General features: G+C 39.9%; 1 protein-coding gene across 14 annotated transcripts in view; it reads right to left on the bottom strand.

Annotated features, from left to right (window-relative positions):
* Nucleotides 1-39: 39 nt before the first annotated feature.
* phldb1b (pleckstrin homology-like domain, family B, member 1b) overlaps nt 40-23,366 on the bottom strand; it is a 131,810-nt gene continuing 108,483 nt past the window's right edge. For 11 of the 14 annotated variants that reach the window (XM_037774828.1, XM_037774827.1, XM_037774829.1 and 8 more), the window contains 10 exons: nt 22,474-22,614; nt 20,532-20,648; nt 20,282-20,384; nt 18,917-18,961; nt 16,493-16,823; nt 13,939-14,029; nt 12,468-12,614; nt 11,178-11,397; nt 8,028-8,113; nt 40-3,234 (listed from right to left, as the gene is read on the bottom strand). In XM_037774828.1, the coding sequence (XP_037630756.1) occupies nt 3,094-3,234; nt 8,028-8,113; nt 11,178-11,397; nt 12,468-12,614; nt 13,939-14,029; nt 16,493-16,823; nt 18,917-18,961; nt 20,282-20,384; nt 20,532-20,648; nt 22,474-22,614 (1,422 nt within the window). In that variant the 3' untranslated portion in view covers nt 40-3,093. The remainder of the gene's footprint in view (nt 3,235-8,027; nt 8,114-11,177; nt 11,398-12,467; nt 12,615-13,938; nt 14,030-16,492; nt 16,824-18,916; nt 18,962-20,281; nt 20,385-20,531; nt 20,649-22,473; nt 22,615-23,366) is intronic. The other 3 variants (XM_037774824.1, XM_037774826.1, XM_037774834.1) reach the window with 2 other exon arrangements.

Here is a 23,366-nt window from a genome sequence, read left to right as displayed (position 1 = left end):
AGGGGGACAGAATATATTAAGGTCTTTTCACTAGTCTTCTTTTTTTTTTTTTTAGAAGTAAACGTGTCACTATCTCAGGCACCACAACCATAAATTATCATTACTGTACCGACACATGAAACTAAACAACAGTTCCACATGCTCCGAACGTCACGACGGAGTTCGTCCTCTGTTTCTACAAAACAAGACGACGGCATCCGACGTCGGTTAAACTACAAACCGCCATGTTCACGGCCGATCAATAGACTCACAATGTGATGATCAACACTTGACGACAAAGACAACCGGGCGAGCCCGGTCAGTTACAGTCTGTTAAAGCTGAAGATTTCTCTATCCACCCTCATGCATGCAGGCCTCCGCTCACAGTGGGGATTCACAGCAGGGAGTCCAGGTTTTTGTGTGACTTTTATCACTGATGTTGTAGTGAATTAAAAGTTGAGTGAACTGATTTTTGTCAGTAATAAGGTAAACAACTAAAATCAATAATTACTAATATATAATAAAATATATTATTGATTTTCTAACCAAATTTCCAGAGGGTATTTAGTCCCATATTACCTGTAATTGTGAAAATGCTTTGTGTGATATAATCTGAACTGACAGTGGAGAGTCGTCTGCATATAAAAAATTTGCAAACTAAGATGTGAAAAGTTAACTACTTCGTATTTTGTATATTCGGAGTTTAAATAATGACCGTGAACGAGCTGATCCCCACTGTGCTCAGGGCCTTCGGTATCTCTGCCTATAATGATGCTACAGGCAGACGTCCCCATAGTGGAGTAGAACACTGTCCACATACGGCATTATTACAGCTCAGATGAAGTAAAATGCATTCATACGATTGTAGCCTTCCAGCGAGGCTGTGCTGGACTCACAGACACGGCATCAATAACAACACATAGTCAAGGCACAGTTCAGAGTTGCATTAGTCCGTATATTGTTGATGGTCCTGTGTTGGTGTGGTCTCCGTAGCGCACTCTACTAGCGGTCGCTGCTTTAGGCTGGCAGTGACGATGGCAGCTTTCCCAGCTGTGTAGTCGCATCATCAAGTTAGCTAAAGGCTACTTGGCAAATAGATTTCCGTTTAAATACGTGTGCACACATGGATACGCAGTTTTGCACCTTGAGTTGGCAACGTGGCGGCATCATACAGACACAGTGAGATATGTTCAACATATTCACAAGTACACTGAGAATGTGGCAGCTATGGTTCGACCATTATACGGGACTTTTTTGGGAGTCGACTTCTGAATGTTGGATATCATTCGATGGGCATCATCCAACTGATGTGATGGATTGACCACTGCAAAACAAATTGTTACAAATTTGACTGGAAGCAGGTGGAAACCATCCCACCATATTACTCAAAATACCAGACTTTTCCTTTTTAAAGTTTTGGGGGAAAACATGCTTAACTGGTTTCTTCCTGTTTGCTAAATATGAAGCTAAGGCCAGGAGTCAATTAGCTTAGCTTAGCATAATGACTGGAAGCAGGTTGAAGAGGCTAGCCTGGCTCTGTCAAAAGGTACCTAACAATTAAAACAAGCAAAGATACATCATGTTACTTAGTGAGTTTTAGAACATAGCCAGGCTAGCTGTCTCCCAGTCTTTATGCTAAGCTAAGCCAACCAGCTGCAGCTTTATATTTAGCATACGGATAGGAGAGTGGTCTCAATCTCATCTAACTCTTGGCAATAACGCACCTAGAGCAGAGAGAATGAAGCTAGAGCCAGGAGACTGTTAGCTTAGCTTAGCATAAAGACTGGAAGCAGTGGTAAAAAAATCACTGGCCCAACCGAGAAGTACTTTTCCCCCCCGAATGTGTAAAGTGTCTTTGAGATCCTAAAAAGCGCTATATAAGTTTAATCTATTATTATTATTACTTCCAGCAAGCAACTCCCTGCGAAGCCACAACTTTTCATTTTTACATTTTGTTTGTTTGTTTAAACAAATGAGATCTAAAAATGAGATCTAACATTCTCATTCAAGAGGTGCTGGTATGGTCTTTATGCTAAGCTAAGCTAACGGTCTCCTGGCTCTAGCTTCATATTTAGCACACAGTTGGACGCGAATGAGCTGATTTCCTTTAAAGTCAAACTAATGAGCCAATCCTTTAAAGTATTTAATTATTCTGAGGTTAGTGGAGTTTTTTTCCGTAATATTTGAATATACTAAATACCGCAAAAAAAAATGTTTATCAGCAGCTTCAATACTAATATCAGTACCGGCTTTTCAAACCCTGTATTGGTCGGACCAACCCTGAGCTGTAGTAGGTCAAAGTCTTAACGAAATACCTCCAATTACTTTGGTAAGCCTATGTGAAGTGACTGGGATGTAGATCAGGGTACCTTAATGTTGCTGTAGAAGCTGCACTTGATTTAGTGTTCTGAAGTCCAAGAGCAGCACTGAGGTGAAGTGACTTAGTGGACTTAGAGGATGCAATGTTTTACTATGTTTCACTGTTACGGACCAAGTGTGCTGGACTCTTGGATCATCTCCAGTCCCTGTTGACTGATATCTGTTTTTCCTCATATCTCATTCATCCATTTTTGAATAAGATTCTTTCAAATATATTTCTAAATTGATTAAACCTTTTGATTGAAAATTCTTTTTAAACTCTTTCTGTCTAAACTGAGCATATAATCATGATGGAACACTCAAACAAAACATTGGCATTATGTCATTTGGCAATTTTCTCTAGAAGTAAAAAAAGAAAGAAAGAAAGGAAACAAATAATACAAAAGGTTCAACAAACAGTGACTACAAGATCTCCATTTGGCAATATAGAAAGGCTTTTTAAAAGTCTTTGACATTTTGGTTTATATACAGATGTGTGTGTGTTGGTGTGTGTGTGTGTGTGTCCTCCAAGGGCTCCCTTTTTCAATCCAAACTGAATCACGTAGAAAATGTGGAGGTGAAAACATCTACATAGTAAAATCAAAAGTGTGAGATTAAAAATGAAAAGTAACAAACAAGGCGTTGTGTCCGCTGTGGACTGGAAACAGGAAGGGCCTGTAGAGTCTGTGATGGGAGAGTCCCTGCCGAAACTATCTGCTCGTCACCTGCGCTCTTCTGTTGCTGCGTGTGTGTCTCTCAGTTCATGAACTGTGTGTATCCCTCTGCTCCTGTGACGATCACATCCATCCAGATCCTCATGGCCTCTGCCGCGGGCGCCACCATGTAGTAGAGCCGGTCGTGGGTCTTTACGCAGAAGGTCAGGGAAGGGTTCGGGCTCTGGAAGAAGCGAGAGGTAGAATCAGACCCACTGCCACGTTCACATACCACACCGACTCCCTGCTCTCTCATTGTTCTGGACCCAGAGGTCGATTTCAACCTTTTATAAACCGAAGCACATCACTGTTGTCCTACTCATCCCAACTACACTGTCCTAGCCCTAGTTTGTGCCTCAAAAAATGACGACAAACAGATAATTATGCGTTGTTTAACAACTCTTACCGCTGTTCTGAAGGTATTTCCAGAATCCTTAAAGCTGCACATTTTTTATTTTTTTACTAAGAATAAAACAAATGAATGTGTAATTTGAAAGATGTCACTCGTAGTGACGAACAAACGCAGAATTCTCACTGAACTGCGGTCCTACAGAGCGCCAAGACGTCTTTAGCATGTTTTCCAATTTCGGGCCTGCAACTTTACTGTTGTGATTCAGCTTCACCAATCTCATCAAGCGAGCTGGGGAACAAGTGCAGCAATTTTTTGCTAAAAAAAATATGAACTAAATCCATGCTTTGTTTTCAGCTTGTTGTGGTGCTGCCCCCAAGTGGCCAAAAAAAATAAATAAATAAATGAATGCAGCTTTAACCCCCCCCCCTGCTATCCCATTCGCCTTTACAGTCTTTCAGAGGCTGTAGCGGGTTCCGATTTAGAGCAAGAGTGAAGGTCCAGATATCATACAAAACTACAAAACCATTGGGAACAAATAAGGAATCCATTGGTTCCAACTATGTCATGCTAACTTGTTGGGAAGGAGGCTAAATAACGCTCTAACGTTGGGCTAAATTTTGGCAAGGAAAAACTGGCATGGCGATTGACCTCTGACCTCAAGATATGGAAATGGAAATGGGTTCTATTTGTACGCACGAGTCTCCCCTTTACAGACATGCCCACTTTATGATAATCACATGCAGTTTGGGGCAAAAACCATGCAGTTCTTTGAAATATAGTATAAATGTGTTATTTTCGCCTATTCTAAAAGGATGTGTTTCTGCATACTGAGGTCCCTAAATTGTCTTGGAATTACATAAATTTGGTATCACTGTAAAGCTGAGACTCTTGTGGATCCAATGAGCTCAACTGTATTCATGTGTGATGATGTTAGTCCCCATAGTATCCATTTCATTGTATTGAGACCATTTTGTCACTGTATGAAATGACCTGTGGTGACCTCTAGGATAATCACAGCCTCATGAAACTTTAAAGCCACAAACTAGAGACCTAGAGCATTCAGAGGATGGATGGCTTTCCTAGCTAGATTGACAATAAGGGGGTTTCTGAGCAGTTTCAAGTGCTCGCCATCCAATCGCAGAAAAATGCAATTCCTGCAGTAATCTCAAAATGTCAAAGGTTTTTGATACCAAATCACAGCATGGCTTTTTCTATGGTGTTCCTCAAAGTCTTGGTGTCTTAATGTGGTATTTTGGAGGGATTATTGATCATTTTGATCAATTCTCAAGTGGTAAAAATGGTTAAATTTAGTACCAAATCTATGTAACAAATGGTATCAACCCAAGTCGCAACTCTGTTTCAAACAAAAATGAGAGCTAGGAATGACAGGTCTTTGCTCAGTTTGTCCGACGGGAACCAAAATGTTAGTTTTTATTATCAATTAAATTCATCTTTGTTTCCTATAGATCAAGAATTTACTTTCAATCTCTACCATATTTCTCAATATTGATGTAACTTTTTAGTATTTCATATTTTTGTTCAAAATAAGATGTTCCTATTTTCCTTGTGTCATGTAAAAACAAATAAGGAGATATGCCATTTCTGGTTACCATCCAAGAGAAACAGAGGCGCAACTTGGGGGGAAAGGGTTAAAAATCTTTGATGGTTTAGAAGAGTCTTTGTGGATTCTGGAAATACTTTCAGAGCAACATGAAGTGTTGTTAAACCCCCGTCTGGGTTTTTCATAGATCACCAGGTATTTACTTTTATTTTAGAGAGAGCTGCTTAGCTCTGTGACTGGAATGTAAAGGTAATACATGAGAGGCACATACTGGGGTTAGTCTGGCCCTAAGAAATACAAAAGGAGATCCTGCAATTTCTTATCTGGAGCTCTAACCCCAAAAATACTGGTAGTGTCAATGAATTGGTGTCAAAAACAAAGCAGTTTATCCCCGATCTGCACAGATTCATGAAAATATGGAAATGACGACAGTCCATAATGAAAAGTACATGAAAAACTAAACTTTTACGGTTGTTTTCCCCGTGAAACTGAGCAAAACAACCAGACTACTGTACAATTTATGTCATCTTTACACACATGTTCCACTCATCTGCATCACTTTTCCTCTTCTAAAAACATCAGCTTTCTGTCAGCTAAGTGCATCAGACTTTAAAGTTTTTCTTCCTTCTGTAATGTGACATTGGAAGTGACAAGTAAAATCAAAGTTCCAGAGTTGATCAGAGCCACACAGTAAGTCAAGAGTGCAGTGCACTGCGACAGGCCATCAAACACACACACACACACACACACTGGAGATGAGGAGGCAGCGGCGGCTTGGCTTTATGTTGGAGATAAAAAACAAAATGACAAGACGTGTAAGGCTCAAGTCAAGCAGCACGCAAGCGTGGATCATAAAGAACAGAAATATGGCCAAAAACAACACCTACGGCTCTACGCAACATCACCACTTCCTCAACAGGGAAGTGTCTTTGAAAATTAGTAAAAGGCGGAGAGAGCTCAAATGGGGGTCGTACTCCTGTCGAGCCTTAAAAATGACTTCACACGTCTCGAATCAGTCAGGAAGTATTGTCCTTACCTGGGTTTTTTTTTTCCTGCTCAGCCTACATCTAACAAATGAAATGTAATGAGGGTATTTCCTCTGCTTTAAGCAACTTCTAACCACTTGACTGGTTTACACTGGGAACACGGGGATGGGCAGAGGGATCAAGCAGGATCAGCAATTCAAATCACAAACTCTCACACATGAATCAAACCAGTGCACTTGTCTGAGGTCATGAAATACACCATGCATCATCGGCCATCGAGCATGTTACCATCTTCTATTCTCTATCACAACAGAGTGCTACAGGAATGAGTCCTAAAATCGGGAAAGGAGTTAGCATTTTAGCACTTTAAGTTCCCTGATCTGGAAGTTGACGAGTTTTTTTGAATGGGTTTTTAGTCAGATGCCTGATATAAGGTCTGTGGTTAACACAAGCTGGAGAGATTTTTTGTTCTAAGACATAAAAATTAGGGCTGTCAAAGTTAACGCGATGATAACATGTTAACACAAACTCATTTTTTTAAAGTGAAGATACAGTATCATATGTAACTAAAACAACCTAAGGAATCCATTGATACCAGCCGTGTCATACTAGCTTTTCACGAAGGAGGCTAAATAACGCTCCAAAGTTCCGCTTAATTATGGCGAGGAAAAACTGGCATGGCCATTTTTGAAGGGGTCCCTTGACCTCTGACCTCAAGATATGTGAATGAAAATAGGTTCTATGGGTACCCACGAGTCTCCCCTTTACAGACATGCCCACTTTATGATAATCACATGCAGTTTGGGGAAAGTCATAGTCAAGTCAGCACACTGACACACTGACAGCTGTTGTTGCCTGTTGGGCTGCAGTTTACCATGTTATGATTTGAGCCTATTTTTTACGCTAAATGCAGTACCTGTGAGGGTTTCTGGACAATATGTGTCATTGTTTTTTGTTGTTAATCGATTTCCAATAATAAATATATACATACATCTGCATAAAGCAATCATATTTGCTCTCTCCCATGTTGATAAGAGTATTAAATACTTGACAAATCTCCCTTTAAGGTACATTTTGAACATAAAATAATAAGATAAAAAAATGTGCGATTAATTTGCAATTAATTGCGATTAACTATGGACAATCATGCGATTAATCACGTTTACAAATTTAAAAAAATTAAAAAGAATTTAAAAAAAATTTAAATTAGTTTTTCAATTTTTATATTCTTATTTTATTCTAACGCTTTTAACTATTCTATTGTTATTTTTTTTTTTACCAACAAGCCAAAGCAAATTCCTAGTGTATAGTATAGTATAGTGTGTACTGATACACCTGGCAATAAACAAGATTCTGATTCTGATTAAATATATTAATTGTTTGACAGCCCTACATAAAATACATCAATAAATATCCCACTCGTGAGACTCGTGAGACTACTAAACGTTATAACGCAGACTCTTCCTCCTTTACAGCCTCATTGTGTATACTCGCGCTCATGCAACTATGCTGTAGTTCATTTATAGCCAGGCCCGGTACACACAGAGAATGTCAGGCGCGCGTGGTGGCTGTAACGTTAGTTTTTTTACTTCTGCCGATTGCGTTCACATTTCAAAAATCATAAAAGTGGTGGTCATTTGTGGAGATTATCTTGCTGAATAAAACATGTAAGTATAATAAACGTTTGTTTGCCACAGAGCTTATTTTCTGCAATAATCCAAAACCCAATGGAAAAATCCCATTGGCTTCTTGTCGAGGGAACCCAGGATGATGCTAACTTCCTGGTTGGCCTACAAAAATACATCATCCCTGCAGCACTCTATACACACAGGGTTCAGTGAGGTAAGATGGGAGAACAGAGAGCGTGATACATACACTGGTCATATTCAAGTTGAAAAATCCCTTCTGTGACAGCAGCCGGCCAAAGCAAAGGCACAAAACGGGGAGAAAAGAAGCAACAGAAATGTGCAGAAGCATGTTTTTAAATGAAACAGAATGCTGGATGAACATAAACAAACTGTGAAATAGATGAGAGAGAGAGAAGTATCGTTGTCAGTCAGAGTCCAGTCACGACGTACCTTTGTGGCACTGCGGAGGTGATCATAATAGACCTCTTCTATTGCCTGGAAGTAGATCACACCCTTCAGCTTGGTCTCATGTTTGTCTGTGGGAGGGAAAGCAACGTGGGTTCGGTCAAAAAATATATTGACAAAGACAGACGCATCACTTCCATGTCACCGCGAATAAGAAACGGGAGGAACACACGATACGGTCCTTAAAAAAAAACAGAAAGAAGAAATCAAACTTTGATCATGACCAATTTATGGTTTGTGATGATGGATGGAAAAAGACAACCACAGCACTTTTTCTCTGTTTTTAAACCAATGGTGCTCTCATTGTATTTTCAGACTTGACTGCATTCTTACGCTACTCTGGTACATCATTGCAGTTTGTTTCATCAGCCACTGCAGAACTGCAGTAAGGAACCGGTGGGGAACTCAACACCCCTCTCTACCTCCAGGCACAAACACTCCACAACGCCAACTTAAGAGTAGTAGGTAGAGACGCAGAAACGCTTCATTTCGAGGAATAACACTTTCCTTTTAATACGCAGCTATTATCTGCTAATGACCTCTTTAGCATTCAAATAGCCCTGCATTTGCATCTCATTCGACTGCATCTAAATTACCAAAACTCCGGCTGTGATTGAGGTCGATTGTGAAATTAGCGGCGCCCGTGGCTCGCGCTCGTCGCCTCTCATTGTTCCAAGGTCAACAGACAAGGGCAAGCGTTGCATCTCAATCAGCCTCCTCAGAGAGCGCAGCGCTGCGTGCATTCTAACTACCGCCAGAGTAATCTCAGTACACCTCCTCACCCTGGCTCACTTTCAACAAGGTACGCTTTAAGCAGCTTTAAGCAGAACCTTCAGAGGACTTCAAAGGCCTGACAGCGAACAAGTGTCCCAGAGCTCACAGCACAAGATCAAATTACACGACCGTGCACGCTACATACTACATGCGCTGCTGCTCAAGGTCTGGAGGACGCACGTTCTGCCTGTCACTCATCCACGGCGGGAAATTTCTGCCACTTTACATGTTGAATGTTTAAGCTTTTTACAACTGTAACCTCGGATATTTCCATATAGTGTGAGAATGTTTGGCACACAAAATCTCCACAAACTCACACTCACAAGTGCTACACAGCCATAATACAACAGTAAAATGCAATTTACACATACATAGGGCATCAGTATTCAATAACATACTGTGAGATATATTATTAAAACACTCCAGGAGCTGTTTTTCCTGCTTTACGAGTGCTTTTAAAAGGTTAACTTCAGTATTATTCAACCCTATTTTCTCATGTATGTTCACTAAAAGTGCTTGTTTCTGCCACTGACAGGCACAGATTGTTGTTATAGGTGTCTGACACCATTGTGGAAAGGACACTACAGAGAAATAATATGTTTTTCTTTCCCTTTCTGTTTGTTATTATGTCTAACCAAGTCTCGCTTCAAGGAGAAGTCCTCGTTCTGAAATCTCGCGTGACATCCCTGTTGTTGAAATCATAATGTAAATACTCAGCTGTGACATTGAAAATCCTTTTAGATAACACTAAGATACGCTTTCTGTACTCCAAAACAACAAACTCTGACAACACCGGAACTCCTCTCTCCAACTCAAACTCACGTTTCCAACGTTGTCTTCTGGCAGCAAGTGACCTACAGTATCGCGAGATTTCAGAACGAGACTTTTTCCTTGAGCGAGACTTGTTTAGACACAATAACAAACAGAAAGGGAAAAGTAAGAAAATGGTTTTATTTTCTCTTTAGGGTCCTTTTCGTCAGACACTTAAAATAACAACCTGAGCCGGTCAGTGGCAAAAACAAGCACTGTTAGTGAACCTTATATTGATGGTGAGGAATTGCCCCGAAAGATTACATTGCAGTCCGTTTAGCGGCTGCCGCCAGGGCTGCAGCGCTCTCCCTCAATACTGGACCAATTTCAAAAAGTGTTGTTGTCATTAGTCACTTAGACACAAAAACATGAGGAAATAGGGTCCAAGTTAGAAAATATAAATACATTTTGCTGATCTACATACTTTTAATTAAGTGACATTTTCAATGCAGGACTTTACTTAAAAAGGTATCTTTATATTGTAGTATTATCAAAGAGTGAAGAAGCAAAGAGACGAAACTGTGGTGCTTTTTTGATAATAGACTCTTCTTTTTGTTTCACCTTTGACCCTTCTAGCGGAGGATGCATACTCCTGTTTTGCCAATATTGGTGTCGACTGGCAGTTTTAGACTTGAGAGTTTGAGGTATAAATCTTTCTTTCTGTTATTTTGTGTTATTTGTGGTGCTGGGTGCTTTATGTTTATTGTGTGTTTGTTTTATCTTTACAAAAGACCAGAGACCGAATCATCTGTCAAACAGTCCAGTTACCAGAGACACAGACTGTCATGTTGAAGAGCTAAAACAGAGAAGAGAACATCATTCTGACCTCTTCAGCAGCCTGACAGCAGAGGCCGTGAGGATGTGACTGATGGACACGCTACACAAAGCTCTGGTTTATATCCTGCTTCAATATGAATGTATAAGTTTGACTTTTACGAGAGAAAAAGGCTTCAAGAATGGGGACTACGTTCTCCTTAGAATAATATCTCGGGCAAACCTTCCCAGCAGGGCGAGTCTGAAAGGGTTTCTTCAAAAAGACATTTTCCAAAAACAGATGGGGGGTGGGAGGGGTTTGTATCTTAATCTGATCTGACAATACGATACCTAACGTTTTATAAGAATGTCTCCAGAACCTTTGTGAGCTTGAGACATGGGCCTGGCCACATGAACAAAAATGTTCTACACGCTTAGGTGATAACTAGAACCATATAGGATTCTTTGGCTTTTCACCATAGAAGAACCCTTTATGGTTCCTGATAGAACCTTTTATAAAAGGTTCTACCTGAAACCCTTTCCTACCTAAAACCCAACATAAAGCGTTATACCTAGAACAATATGTGAAAGGTTTTACCCAGATCTTTTAACACCCATGCTTTCAACAATCATTGAAGAACTCATTCTTCCAAAAAGGGTTCTTCAGAAGCAAATGGTTCTGGGAACAAACAAAAGAAGAGCACACAGCAGCTCCCTTATGGCGTAGGGGAACACATCACAGTAACGACCCCCGCAGCACCAAATATTCAAAGAACCTTGTGTCTCAACTCTTCTTACCAACATAGTAGGAGAAGGTCCTTTTGAGGCGGTCGAAGACGAACCAGCGCTTCTTCCAGGACTTGATCTTGCCCCCCATCTTCACCAGGTAGCCCTTACACATCTTCTCTGTGAGGATGACGTGGTAGCAGGTGTCCACGCTGTGGCCCGACGACTCCACGTGGGAGCGCAGGTCGAACTCCTCCTTCCGAATGGGCAGGTAGCGAGTCATAGGACGGGCCTGGACGGAGCAGAGAATCGGACAGGAGGATGAACATATATTTGGTCTCATTTGAATTGTAAGTGTCTAAGGAATATGAATCCATTGTATGTAATCAAAACTATATTACCATGGAGATTACAATGGAGAAGCATTGACTAGTATAAAATCTAAATGTATCACCACTAAAACAAATATCCCATAGATAATGACGCAACTGAATGTGTTCTACTACTCTCTGACTACAACTGGGACTGTAAATTTGATGAAAAACACTAAAAGACACCATTTCTGATACAATTTATAAAGATATAATCAGGCACTTTCCATGTATACTGTATACATATTGACTGTTTACTGAAAGTTTTACTTCAAAACACTATTTATTTCCATATAGCAATGTTACAAATAATATATAAATATCCCAAAAACATAAAATAAAATATTGAATCACAATTAATCGCATGATGGTCCATAATTAATCGTGATTAATCGCAAATTAATTTCACATTTTTTATCTGTTTAAAATGTACCTTAAAGGGAGATTTGTAAAGTATTTACTAGTCTTATCAACATGGGAGTGGACAAATATGATGCATTATGCAAATGTATGTGAAATAAACAGCTTTTTATTTTTTTATGTCACTGATGGTTATATTATGTATTCAAAATAAAATCATCCATAACCTCCTTAAGTTAAATTCATTATTTCTATGGACTTAAAATCATCATTTTATTTGATGGCCTTGCTGCCCTGGTATTTGGCCTTTGTGCCCTAAAATGCTGATCTATTATTACAGTATTTAAGTTCAAATAATGGAATATTCCGATCAAACAGCACACATAATAATATGAATATGTTTTTTTTTGTCCATGAAGAGATTTAGTGTCCTGTGATGCTCGTATGCAGGTTGCAATTCTGAAGGAAAACAGGAAAAAGGGTCACTTTGGTATGAAAATGGTCAAATTTACTGATATTGAATACTGGCACAAAATATTACCAAGCGGTGCTTCACTGTTAGAGGCGAGTAGGCAGAGTCATTTTCCACTTTTTCCACCATGCAGACTCAATTATGTCTCATTTTACTGACCTGAGAGAAGTTCTTGGACCTCATCTTGACCTCCTTCTCCACGAGCTGCTGCCGGTGGAAAGTTTCATCCTGCAGTCTTTTCTCCGCCTCCTCCCTCCTCCTCCTCTCCTCCTCCAGCATCTGACGGCGAGCCATGCTCTCTCGCTCCTGGAGGAGAGAGAGAGAGCTTTCATTTAATATGTTTTTGATCTGTGGTGAAGGGCTTTGCAGAGCATGCATGCCCTTTTTTTCAGCTTCACATTCATACATTTATGGTTCTGCTGAGAGCTGCCGGCCACCGTGTAACTCCACCGCAGTGATTGATTCTTTAAACGCAACGCTTTGGGCTATTCGGAATAAGTAATAATCAGCAACACACACGCGTTCACATACAATATGTCCATACAGACATGAAGGGACCTGAAAAGAGACAAAAAATGCAGACGCGGGGAAGAGATGCAAGGACGAATGTGAGGAGAGAGGAACTAAGGTGACACGATTTTAGAGAAATTAGATGTATTATACTTGAGTTGGTTCTGTTATTTGTCTGTCCACTTTGGTATAAAACTGCAGTATGTTGCGACGTGTTAACAGAGCAGTTGGATCAGCTGTCAGTCTGGTAAAAGACTTCAGTGAGTGACAGTCTTGCTCATGTCTCCTCAGACATCCCTCCTCACTCCTCAGAGCACAAATAAGAGCATTGGAACCTTCATGATGGAGGACCGTAACGATTTCCGGGTACCCCCAGTTGGAAGTTTTGATTCGACAGCCTTATAAATAAGACTTTCTGGTGTGCATGAGCTTTGTTGTAACTTCAAACAATCCTAAACGTTGAAGGGGCTGTCAATCGATTATAATATTTAATCAAGATTAATCGCATGAGTGGGCAAATATGCTTGCCTTATGCAAATGTATGTATTGGAAATCAATTAACAACACAAAACAATGACAAATATTGTCCAGAAACCCTCAAAGGTACTGCATTTAGCATTAAAAATGATGCTCAAATCATAACATGGCAAACTGCAGCCCAACAGGCAACAACAGCTGTCAGTGTGTCAGTGTGCTGACTTGACTATGACTTGCCCCAAACTGCATGTGATTATCATAAAGTGGGCATGTCTGTAAAGGGGAGACTCGTGGGTACCCAGAGAACCCATTTTCATTCACATATCTTGAGGTCAGAGGTCAAAAGAGGATTGACGGATGCTCAGTGACGAGGACTACAGCCACAAGAGAAATGTGGGAGAAGACCAGACAATTGATTTTGTATTTCAGTCTGAGCTTCTTCATCGGGAAACACAAAAAGATGAAGACGTTTGAAACATGGAGGCCAATAAAATTGAACGAAAGCCTCCAGTTGCTGTCCCAAACCTTTATTTTTTTCAAAATCGCGATCAATATCGGGCCATCGACAGAATCACCGCAAGAACTCTCCATCCATCACGCGGCACGGATTCTGAATAATCGAGTTCCTCAAGTTGTTTCTTACCCGCGATTCAATGAGTCTTGCTTTCTCCAGCTGCGCCTCCTTCAGCATCTTCTCCATCTCCTCGATCTTCAGCGCGTCCACTCCTCCGACACTGAGGTAGAACACAACAAACAAGGTGTTAACGTACATAATCGCAGAGTGATTCAGAGACAGTACACGCTGAGCAACAACTCCTACATCTAACAGCTACATGATTGCATATCAACTCAGTTAACCTTTCACTTCAAAGTAGGGTTCAAACAATATCTGTAGGGCAAATTTGTAGACAGTCTTTGTGAATTCATTTCCCTACAGATCCAAGGGAAGCCTAGTTCTTCAGTGTTTACTCCAGACGTGTGTAAAAGCCTCTGAAAAATCAAGGCGAGACATTACAGGCAAAAACATTGTTTTTCATGCACTAATCAATTGTTAGATTTTGGGCTATTTTGCTTGTCTTCTTTCAGACGAGTGGAAAGAAAACATCCAAAATACACATTTAGGTGTTTATTTTACTACACTTTTGTCTATTTGTGTCACTAAATTTCTCATAAATGCACCAAAAAATACCTCTGTATCATGATACGTATCGCCAGATGATTCCCAACACCCAGCCCCAACAACAACAATACGAAACTACAAAAAGCCCTACAGTTCAAAACCTTATGCAGTATTTCATAACAGGCTCATAAACATGTGTACGTTCTATGGGGTGGCTTTGTAAACCACATGTAGTTATTATTTCATTTCACACAGAGTGAAACATTTTAACATACGGGAGCAAATGGGAGCAATAAGGGGAGGAGGGTGAATATTTAATATCTCTATTGTTGGGAAGTGGAACAACAACTAATTAAAAAATCATAACAAAAAGCAGCCAGAGTTACTGATCCGCTGCTGAGAAACAGTCAGAGCGCTGGCTGCTTTACCATTCTCTCTCTCCCTCCCTCCCTCCTGTCTCCGCTGTGCACTTTTCATTACACAACAAGTCCCATTAAAGTCAGCTCAAAAAACATTACTAACGGCTTTTTTTAGGGGGGAAATTTGACTCCTGAGAGCTATAAAAAGGTATGTGAACAGTAGGTGCAGCTGTGGTGAACACTGTTGTAATGCAGCATTAACAGACGGTCTACAGATTAGCCGACCTGTGTGACAAAGACTTTACCTGGTGGTGGCAGCCCAGCTGTCTGTGTGTCATTTTGTCAGCTATTTCTTAAATTTAGTCTTTAGTCCTGTGTCAAAAGTCCTTCTAGTTTTTATCATATTTAATCGACCTCATTCTTTTTTTTTCATCTAGTTTTAGTTGACTAAAAGTCTTTTAGTCTCTTAGTCAAAGAAAACCGGAACTACTTTAGTATCATTTTATTCAATGAAAACTGTTTTAGTCATCAGATTATATTGAACATTTCAATCTAGTCTAGCCAAAAATATCACCGTGTTTCTTTCTCCCAAGCCCCGTTGTTGTCAATAACTATGTTTACATCGACAAAATATTCAGTTTTTTGCCCTTATTCCGAAAAGACAATATTCCCAATAAGCTGTTTTACATGGCTAATGAAAATGAATATTCCACTAATATTCCCGTTTACATGTAGCCGTGCACGTACTCCAAATAACGTAACCAGTGGCGGACTCTATTATTAAATCCATATTGCTCTGGCATGGTTCACTAATTCTGCTACTTGCCACATAAGATAAGATAATAAGATAATATAATAATAATAATTAATAGTTATGTTACTGTTAACAAACCATCAATTATAATTAATAATGTTTTCTTATTATTAGTAATGCTATACTTTGCTATTTTAACAGTTTATTGTTGCACACATTATAACACTGTATATACTATACTAAGTATTTGTTAATTATTACAAAATTATTTGTAAAACATCTATATGAACATTACATAGACAGATATTTGTAACACTTTGCTAATGGTTAATAATTGGTTTGTAAACCGTCTATAAACACTATTCTGATGCTATTATAAAGTTGCAACTGATAATTATAATACATTGTTAAATGGTTAATAAATACTTTGTAAAGCATCTATGAACATCATTTAGATAGATAATCAATACTTTGTTGATGGTTAATAATTGGTTTCTGGTCCATCTATCTATGTAATGTTTATGGATGTTTTACAAACAATTTCTAAAAAGTTTAAATCATTTAATTATTAATAATGACTACTTAATTTAGTATATAAAATGTTATAATGTGTACAACAGTAAACTGTTAATAAAATTTTTTACTAATGTAACCAGAAGGTAATTGTTATTGTCTTTTATCAGCTATGATACAATATAAAATTTATAAATTAATTATTTCATATTTCACAAACTAATGATAAGATAACTAAGTTAATTAACTATCAATTTACCATTTATAAATGATAGTTATTATAAAGTGTTACCGATAATGCTATGAGTAATATGATGATTATACAAGACTACAAAAACTACTCAACCTCCTCCTCAAGAGAATCTGGCTTTGACTGTGTGTGTGTGTGTGTGTGTGTGTGTGTGTGTGTGTGTGTGTGTGTGTGTGTGTGTGTGTGTGTGCGTGTGCGTACCTGGACATGTTATCCGGCGAGCAGGCCGAGTTGTTCCCCGTGGACACGCTGGTGTCCATGCTGTCGGAGCTTTCCAGGCTCAGGGTGTCGTAGGGCTGCTCCCCGGCTGACGGGGGCTGGTGGTGCAGGATGGAGTGATGAACCAGAGGCGGGGGGCCTACAGAGCTGTGGCCGTAGGACATGATCGGGGAGTAGGAGGGCGACGGGGAGGACGAAGTCATGAGGTGGGACTGGGAGCCGTGGAGCGCCTCCCACTGACACTGAGCCTCCACCGCCGCTCTCTGTTTGAGCTCGGCCAGACGGCGCCGCTGCTCTTCGATCACCTGATGACCTGGAGGGAGGAAGGGGGGTGGAGGGGGCCTGATCAGTGAGTGTTCTGATCTTGAACCGAGGCGGAAGACGGAACAACGACTGAACTTTCAGCAGCTCGATCAACAAGTCAGCAGAGGTCCAGTTGAGTCCTACAGATCACCACAGTTAAACCAACATGCTACTGTAGCTACAGTGGAGGTCACCACAAGCATCCCCAACTGAAGAACCACTTTATGCAACAACCATCACCAGCACCAGCCCACAAACTACCAGACCATAAACCATGCAACACACATACAAATACACTATGTGCACTCTCATGAGGCTTTCACATCAGGGACCCGGGCCCGGATCGGAGTACACTTGACCCCAAAGTCCAGTTGGTTTGATTAGTGTATACGCTGCGAACTGGTTCGTCGATCCGTACTCAATCGGTGCATCCCTAGGTGATAAAGCAGGAAGGCAGGCGAGAGGTTCCTTAAAATATAGACAATAGTAGGGATTGGGGTTGGGCGATGTTTGTTATTTTATTTAGCTAATTTAATGGTCTGCCTCCGAAGAACAAGAGCCGCTCAGCAGGCAGAGAGCGGGTGGAAACAGAGTGCAGAGTCGGCATATTTTCACATCAAACTCTGTGAAATAAGGGTTTATTATTTTTATTATAGTGATTGTTGGAAAGGCTAACGACGACGGTTTCGGTGAGTTTCATTTTTGCTTCTGTCAAGTTTGAATGAAGTGGTTTGTGATGCTCCGCCATTAGAAACAGCTGATCTCAACATAAACAAATACACGTGGATGATGACTCAAGTGTACTAATGTGAAAGCTGAGCGGCTGGGGAGTGGAGAGAGGGGGGTACAACCGGACTCAGGCACAGTACGAATCAGTCGTACCGAATATGAAAACAGTAACACAAGCTTGAGGATGATCCCGTCCTGTCACCACAAAGTTCACTATCCATCCAACTTCTCACATCTCAAATCCATGCTGCTGTGAACCTGATAACGGGCACACACACACACACACACACGAACATCTGGAAACAAGTGGCCAGGTCGATAACTCAAAAAGGAGGAGCTCGCTGAATGCTGCACATGCAAGATTTATTCTCCACCAGCAGGAACATTCATAGAAGATTGATGGAAGAAGAAAGAGCGTTCGATGTTACAGACAAAGGAAAAGATGAAAAGAAAATGTTGGAGGGGAGAGAGGAGTTAATGACACACCAGAGATGGAGGAGACGGAGAGAGGAGGATGAAGAGAGGAGCGTTAGGCGAAGACAGGGTCTGAAATTAACAGCTGCCAAGTGTCAAGTTCTGGTAAATGTTACCTTTGATGGAGAAATCAATAAAAGGAACCTGCCAGACTGGCTTTAATTTTGGATTAGACTGGAATTTTTTAGGTACGTACAGTCTCCGGTTCCTGATGGGCTGCCTGCGATGCTCTGCAAAGTACTGCCATCTAATTCTCTGCTTCTCTTTTGTCTGGATGGCTAATCAGCAACATGGTAGCTACAACGTAACTAATCTGAATGATGAATTAACACATCTAGTTTAATGAACAGGTAGAGTGACACTTCCACCATCATTTATAAATGGTCAATTTATAGTTAATAAAATGTATTAAATAGTTATTTTACTGTTAAACAATGAAATGATAATTTCATGGTATTATAATCATCATTTGCAACTTTATAATAGCCATCCAAATAATGTTTATAGACTAGAATTATTAACCATTAACAAAGTGTAACAAATATCTGGCCCATCCATCTATGTAATGTTTAGAGATGTTTACAAATACTATCTTAATCATTAACAGATACTTATATAAATAGTATATAAAATGTTATAAAATAACTATTAACTAAGCTTAATTAACTATCAATTTACCATTTATAAATGATAGTTGTTATAAAATGTTGCCGACATTTGATCTAGAGATCTTTCTCTGCAGTTTTTGTGTTGGCTTTCGGCAGGACAGTTAATTTCAGACTCTGCATGTGACGTATGGAGAGACGGTAGATAAACAAACAGGGTGAATCCCACTGAACAAAAATGAAGATAAAGCTTTAAGAAATCATCAACTCCTCCTGGATGCAGTGATCCATCTACCTGCTGAGCTTCCCTCTACGATGATCTGTCTGGAGGTCTGGGACTCTGTGGTGCAGCAGCACAGTCAGTAAGAGACAAGTCCACAGACAGAGACAGACAGACAGACAGATATGAAGACAACTGGGAAGTGAAGACGCTGATAAATGTGACTAACTCAGGTTCCAACCTGAGCTAAAAACACCAGAGTGCTTTCCTCTGATCCATCGAGTCAAACAACACTAAAGCGTGAGGAAGACCACTCTCTGTACATCACAGTGATGTCACACACATACTGTACATACAGCTCCATGAGGAAGAGCAGGCAACACTTAACAATAACCAACACTAACAAGTTCATGTGCAGCACTGAAGGCGAGCACACTAATTACTACTGAATATATATGAATCAGTGTGTCTACTACAGTGTTTACGCATCATTAGAAAATGCTATAACATTGTTTTATCTATTTTATCATTAAATCTAATCATTTCTCACATGCGAGTATAATAAACGTAAATTTGTTTTAAAGCCACTAATTTCTTTAACGCATTAACACAACTTGCGATTTTTAGATTGTAGCAGTTTTAAAACTAGAGTGAAGATACTGGTATCATATGAAACTAGAAAAACCTAAAGAACCCATTGGTACCAACCATGTCATACTAGCTTGTTCAGAAGGAGGTTAAATAACCCTCCAAATTTACGCTAAATTTTGGTGAGGAAAAACTGGCATGGCCATTTTAAAAGGGGTCCCTTGACCTCTGACCTCAAGATATGTGAATGAAAATGGGTTCTATGGGTACCCACGAGTCTCCCCTTTACAGACATGCCCACTTTATGATAATCACATGCAGTTTGGGGCAAGTCATAGTCAAGTCAGCACACTGACACACTGACAGCTGTTGTTGTCTGTTGGGCTGCAGTTTGCCATGTTATGATTTGAGCATATTTTTTATCCTAAATGCAGTACCTGTGAGGGTTTCTGGACAATATTTGTCATTGTTTTGTTTTGGTAATTGATTTCCAATGATAAATATATAGAAACATTTGCATAAAGCAGCACATTTGCCCACTACCATGTTGATAAGAGAATTAAATACTACAAATCTCCCTTTAAGGTACATTTTGAACAGGTAAAAATGTGTGATTGATTTGCAATTAATCGCGATTAACTATGGACAATCATGCAATTAATCATGATTACATATTTTAATCGATTGAAAGCCCTGTTTACGACAAATCATTTCCCATTAATGTGTAAACAATGTAGGGCATCCATGTAGAGTTCAGTTAGTTGTTACTGAATCATTAAATGGAAAAAGGATTACTGTTTTCAGTGTTGGTTTTTTGTAAAGTGAAGCTCAGGGGCTGACCACGTCAGTTACCTTTCTGCTGCAGAGCGAGCTGTCTCTTGATCTCAATGTCCTGCATGGTGGCAGCCAGGTTCCTGGGCAGACTGCCAGTGTTGTTGGCCACCAGCAGGGGGCTCTGCCGGGTCACAGGGAACAGAAAAATATGGGGTTTAAATCATTAACTGGGGGGGGATTGTGTATACATTCTCAAAGGGGGATGTAGTATAAATTAGAGGCTGATGGCTACATCACCACACCTGTTGAGAATGAACAAACTGTCTACCTTTGAGCTTGCGTTGCGTCCCAGCGTTGCTGCTCCGTGCTGCAGAGGGGATGCAGAGCCTGATTTGGGTTGATGAAGACACAGGCCTGGATCACTGTCCAGCTTAGAGCGGAACACCTGAAAGAGGACGCACACAAAGAGCATGAAGGGATCACTTTAGATTATGAAGTGCTGATAATGTCCGGTTGTGACGGCAGATGGAGCGCGTTACAACGATGTTAGAAGTACAAGTGAAATCCACCATGGATGACTTGCAAGCACCTGCTGGAAAACAATGGTTAAAAGCACGATTAGCATTATTGTGTGAGTGTGAGTGGTACTGAACACGGACGGTGTTAAAATAAAACGCTGGAATTAATATATCAAAGGTTCAATCAGTAGGATAAATTTCACTATCAAAGACTGGCAAAAAAATATATCAAAGAGCCTAAAGACAATTCACGAGTTAGGCTGCAGTTTACCACGCACGCGCGTGCGCGCACACACACACACACACACACACACACCTGGAACAAGCACCTCGTCCCTTTCATTGAATAGCTCTTTGATCAGGCCCACTTACGTTAATGCTGCGTTCATGTACTGCGGGAGTATCTGTGTGTAATGACTTGATGTTCAAAGCAATGACTTGAAAGTGTGCACCCATTCCAACTTTATTTAAGTGGTGATTGAAGTGTTCTGTGGACTTCTTCTGCTACGGGCGATAACACTCAGCTTTATTCCAAACTTAGCACACATTAAACTGACTTCATGTTTTACAACCAAAGCAACAAAAAAGACCCAGCATGCAGCTGTGTTCTTGCGTTTGTTTTCATTTGTCAGAATGAAATGAAGTCACCCTTTTTATACCTAATGACAGTTTTTATTTTAGTCAGAGTTGTTCATCATCTCAAAGCAGAGGTGAACTGGATTTTGTAGTAGTTTCCAAGACGCTTCAAGGGGGAAGAGTGTGTTTTTATTTTAATGTGAATGTAGCTTTATTAAACACCTGATGTGTTAACATCTACAAATATTAAAAGAAAATACTTATTTGGAATATTGAGTATAGCTGCTAGAAAAGCAATTACTAAGAAATGGTTTAAACCAATCGATTAAATTAATTAATCGCGATAAATCACATGATTGTCCATAGTTAATCACGATTAATTGCAAATTAATTGCACATATTTTATCTGCTCATCTGTTCAGATTTGTCAATTATTTAATACTCTTATCAACATGGGAGTGGGCAAATATGCTTGCTTTATGCAAATGTATGCATATATTTATTATTGGAAATCAATTAACAACACAAATCAATGACAAATATTGTCCAGAAACCCTCACAGGTACTACATTTAGCATAAAAATATATGCTCAAATCATAACATGGCAAACTGCAGCCCAACAGGCAACAACAGCTGTCAGTGTGTCAGTGAGCTGACTTGACTATGACTTGCCCCAAACTGCATGTGATTATCATAAAGTTGGCATGTCTGTGAAGGGGAGACTTGTGGGTACCCAGAGAACCCATTCTCATTCACATATCTGGAGGTCAGAGGTCAAGGGACCCCTTTGAAATTGGCCATGCCAGTTTTTCCTTGCCAAAATTTAGCCTAAGTTTGGAGCGTTATTTAGCCTCCTTCCCAACAGGCTAGTATGACATGGTTGGTACCAATGGATTCTTTAGTTTTTTTAGTTTCATATGATACCAGTAGCTTCACTCTAGCTTTAAAACTGCTACAATCTAAAATCGCAAGTTGTGTTAATGCGTTAAAGAAATTAGTGGCGTTAAAACAAATTTTGCGTTATTATCGCGTTAACTTTGACAGCCCTAGTTAAGACTTTTTTTCCATTCCTTAAACACACACAAAGTTGAAGCAAACTGAAGGTTGGCAGAGGAACGACAGCACACACAGACAGCAGAAGAATGAGTGGGAAAGAAGAAAGAAAGGCCCTCTACCTGCAGCACATGCCTGCGGCCCGACAGTGACTTGGCCGGCAGAGGGGGAGGACAGAGCTGGCCGGAGCCAGACATCAGCTCCTGGTACCACTGCTCTAAATCTAGCTTGGGAAGGTGAGGCATACCGGCCTCACACTGGTACTGGAGGAAAAAGCACACCGAGCAGCGGCAAAGAGAGACAGAAGAGGAGAGAGGAGAAAGGAAACAAAGACAGGAGATTAGAAAGCATTCAAAGACAGTACGAAGAAGGTAGAAACATTTGTTTTATATACCCTCAAAAGCTGTAATTAAGTTTGTTTTATACTTTGAAAATGATTCTTAAATATCTTCAACACATTCTTGTTGTCAGCTGCATTATGCTTTACAGCCTCCAGCTCCTGCATCCCTATTTTATCTCTATTGTAATTCTATGTAGCTGCTGCAATGACCCAGTTTCTCACAAGAACGTTTAAGTTTTCATCTCATCTCTTATGTTTTACTTCACTTCAGGTGTCCTTGGAGCCAAATGCATACAGTATCTCTACAGTAATATCTGAAAGAATAACACTAGATGTAGTTTGGTTTTCTTGTTGCCATTAATGTCGAGGGTTTTTAATACCACGGTTACAAACACCCACTGTGTTCCGTCTGAAAAAAAACATTTTAAACAGCTGATTGAGACATGCTGCTTACCTGTGTTTTATGCCTGTTTTATTTTATTTTAGCTTGTATTAACTTTCTATTCTCTTGGACTTTATTTTTTGTTTCTAATTGTATTCAAACGTCCTTTTATAATACGTTTCTTTTGCACTTTGTCTCAATGCTTTTGATGTTTTAAGTAAAGCACTTTGAATTGTATTGAGGCTGAAATGTGCTTTATAAACTTGCCTTGCCTAACATGACTATCATGCAGC

This window comes from Sebastes umbrosus, chromosome 7 (genome assembly GCF_015220745.1).
Source record: "Sebastes umbrosus isolate fSebUmb1 chromosome 7, fSebUmb1.pri, whole genome shotgun sequence".
In the NCBI taxonomy this organism is placed as follows: Eukaryota; Metazoa; Chordata; class Actinopteri; order Perciformes; family Sebastidae; genus Sebastes; species Sebastes umbrosus.
This window is presented reverse-complemented; position numbering and strand designations above follow the sequence as displayed.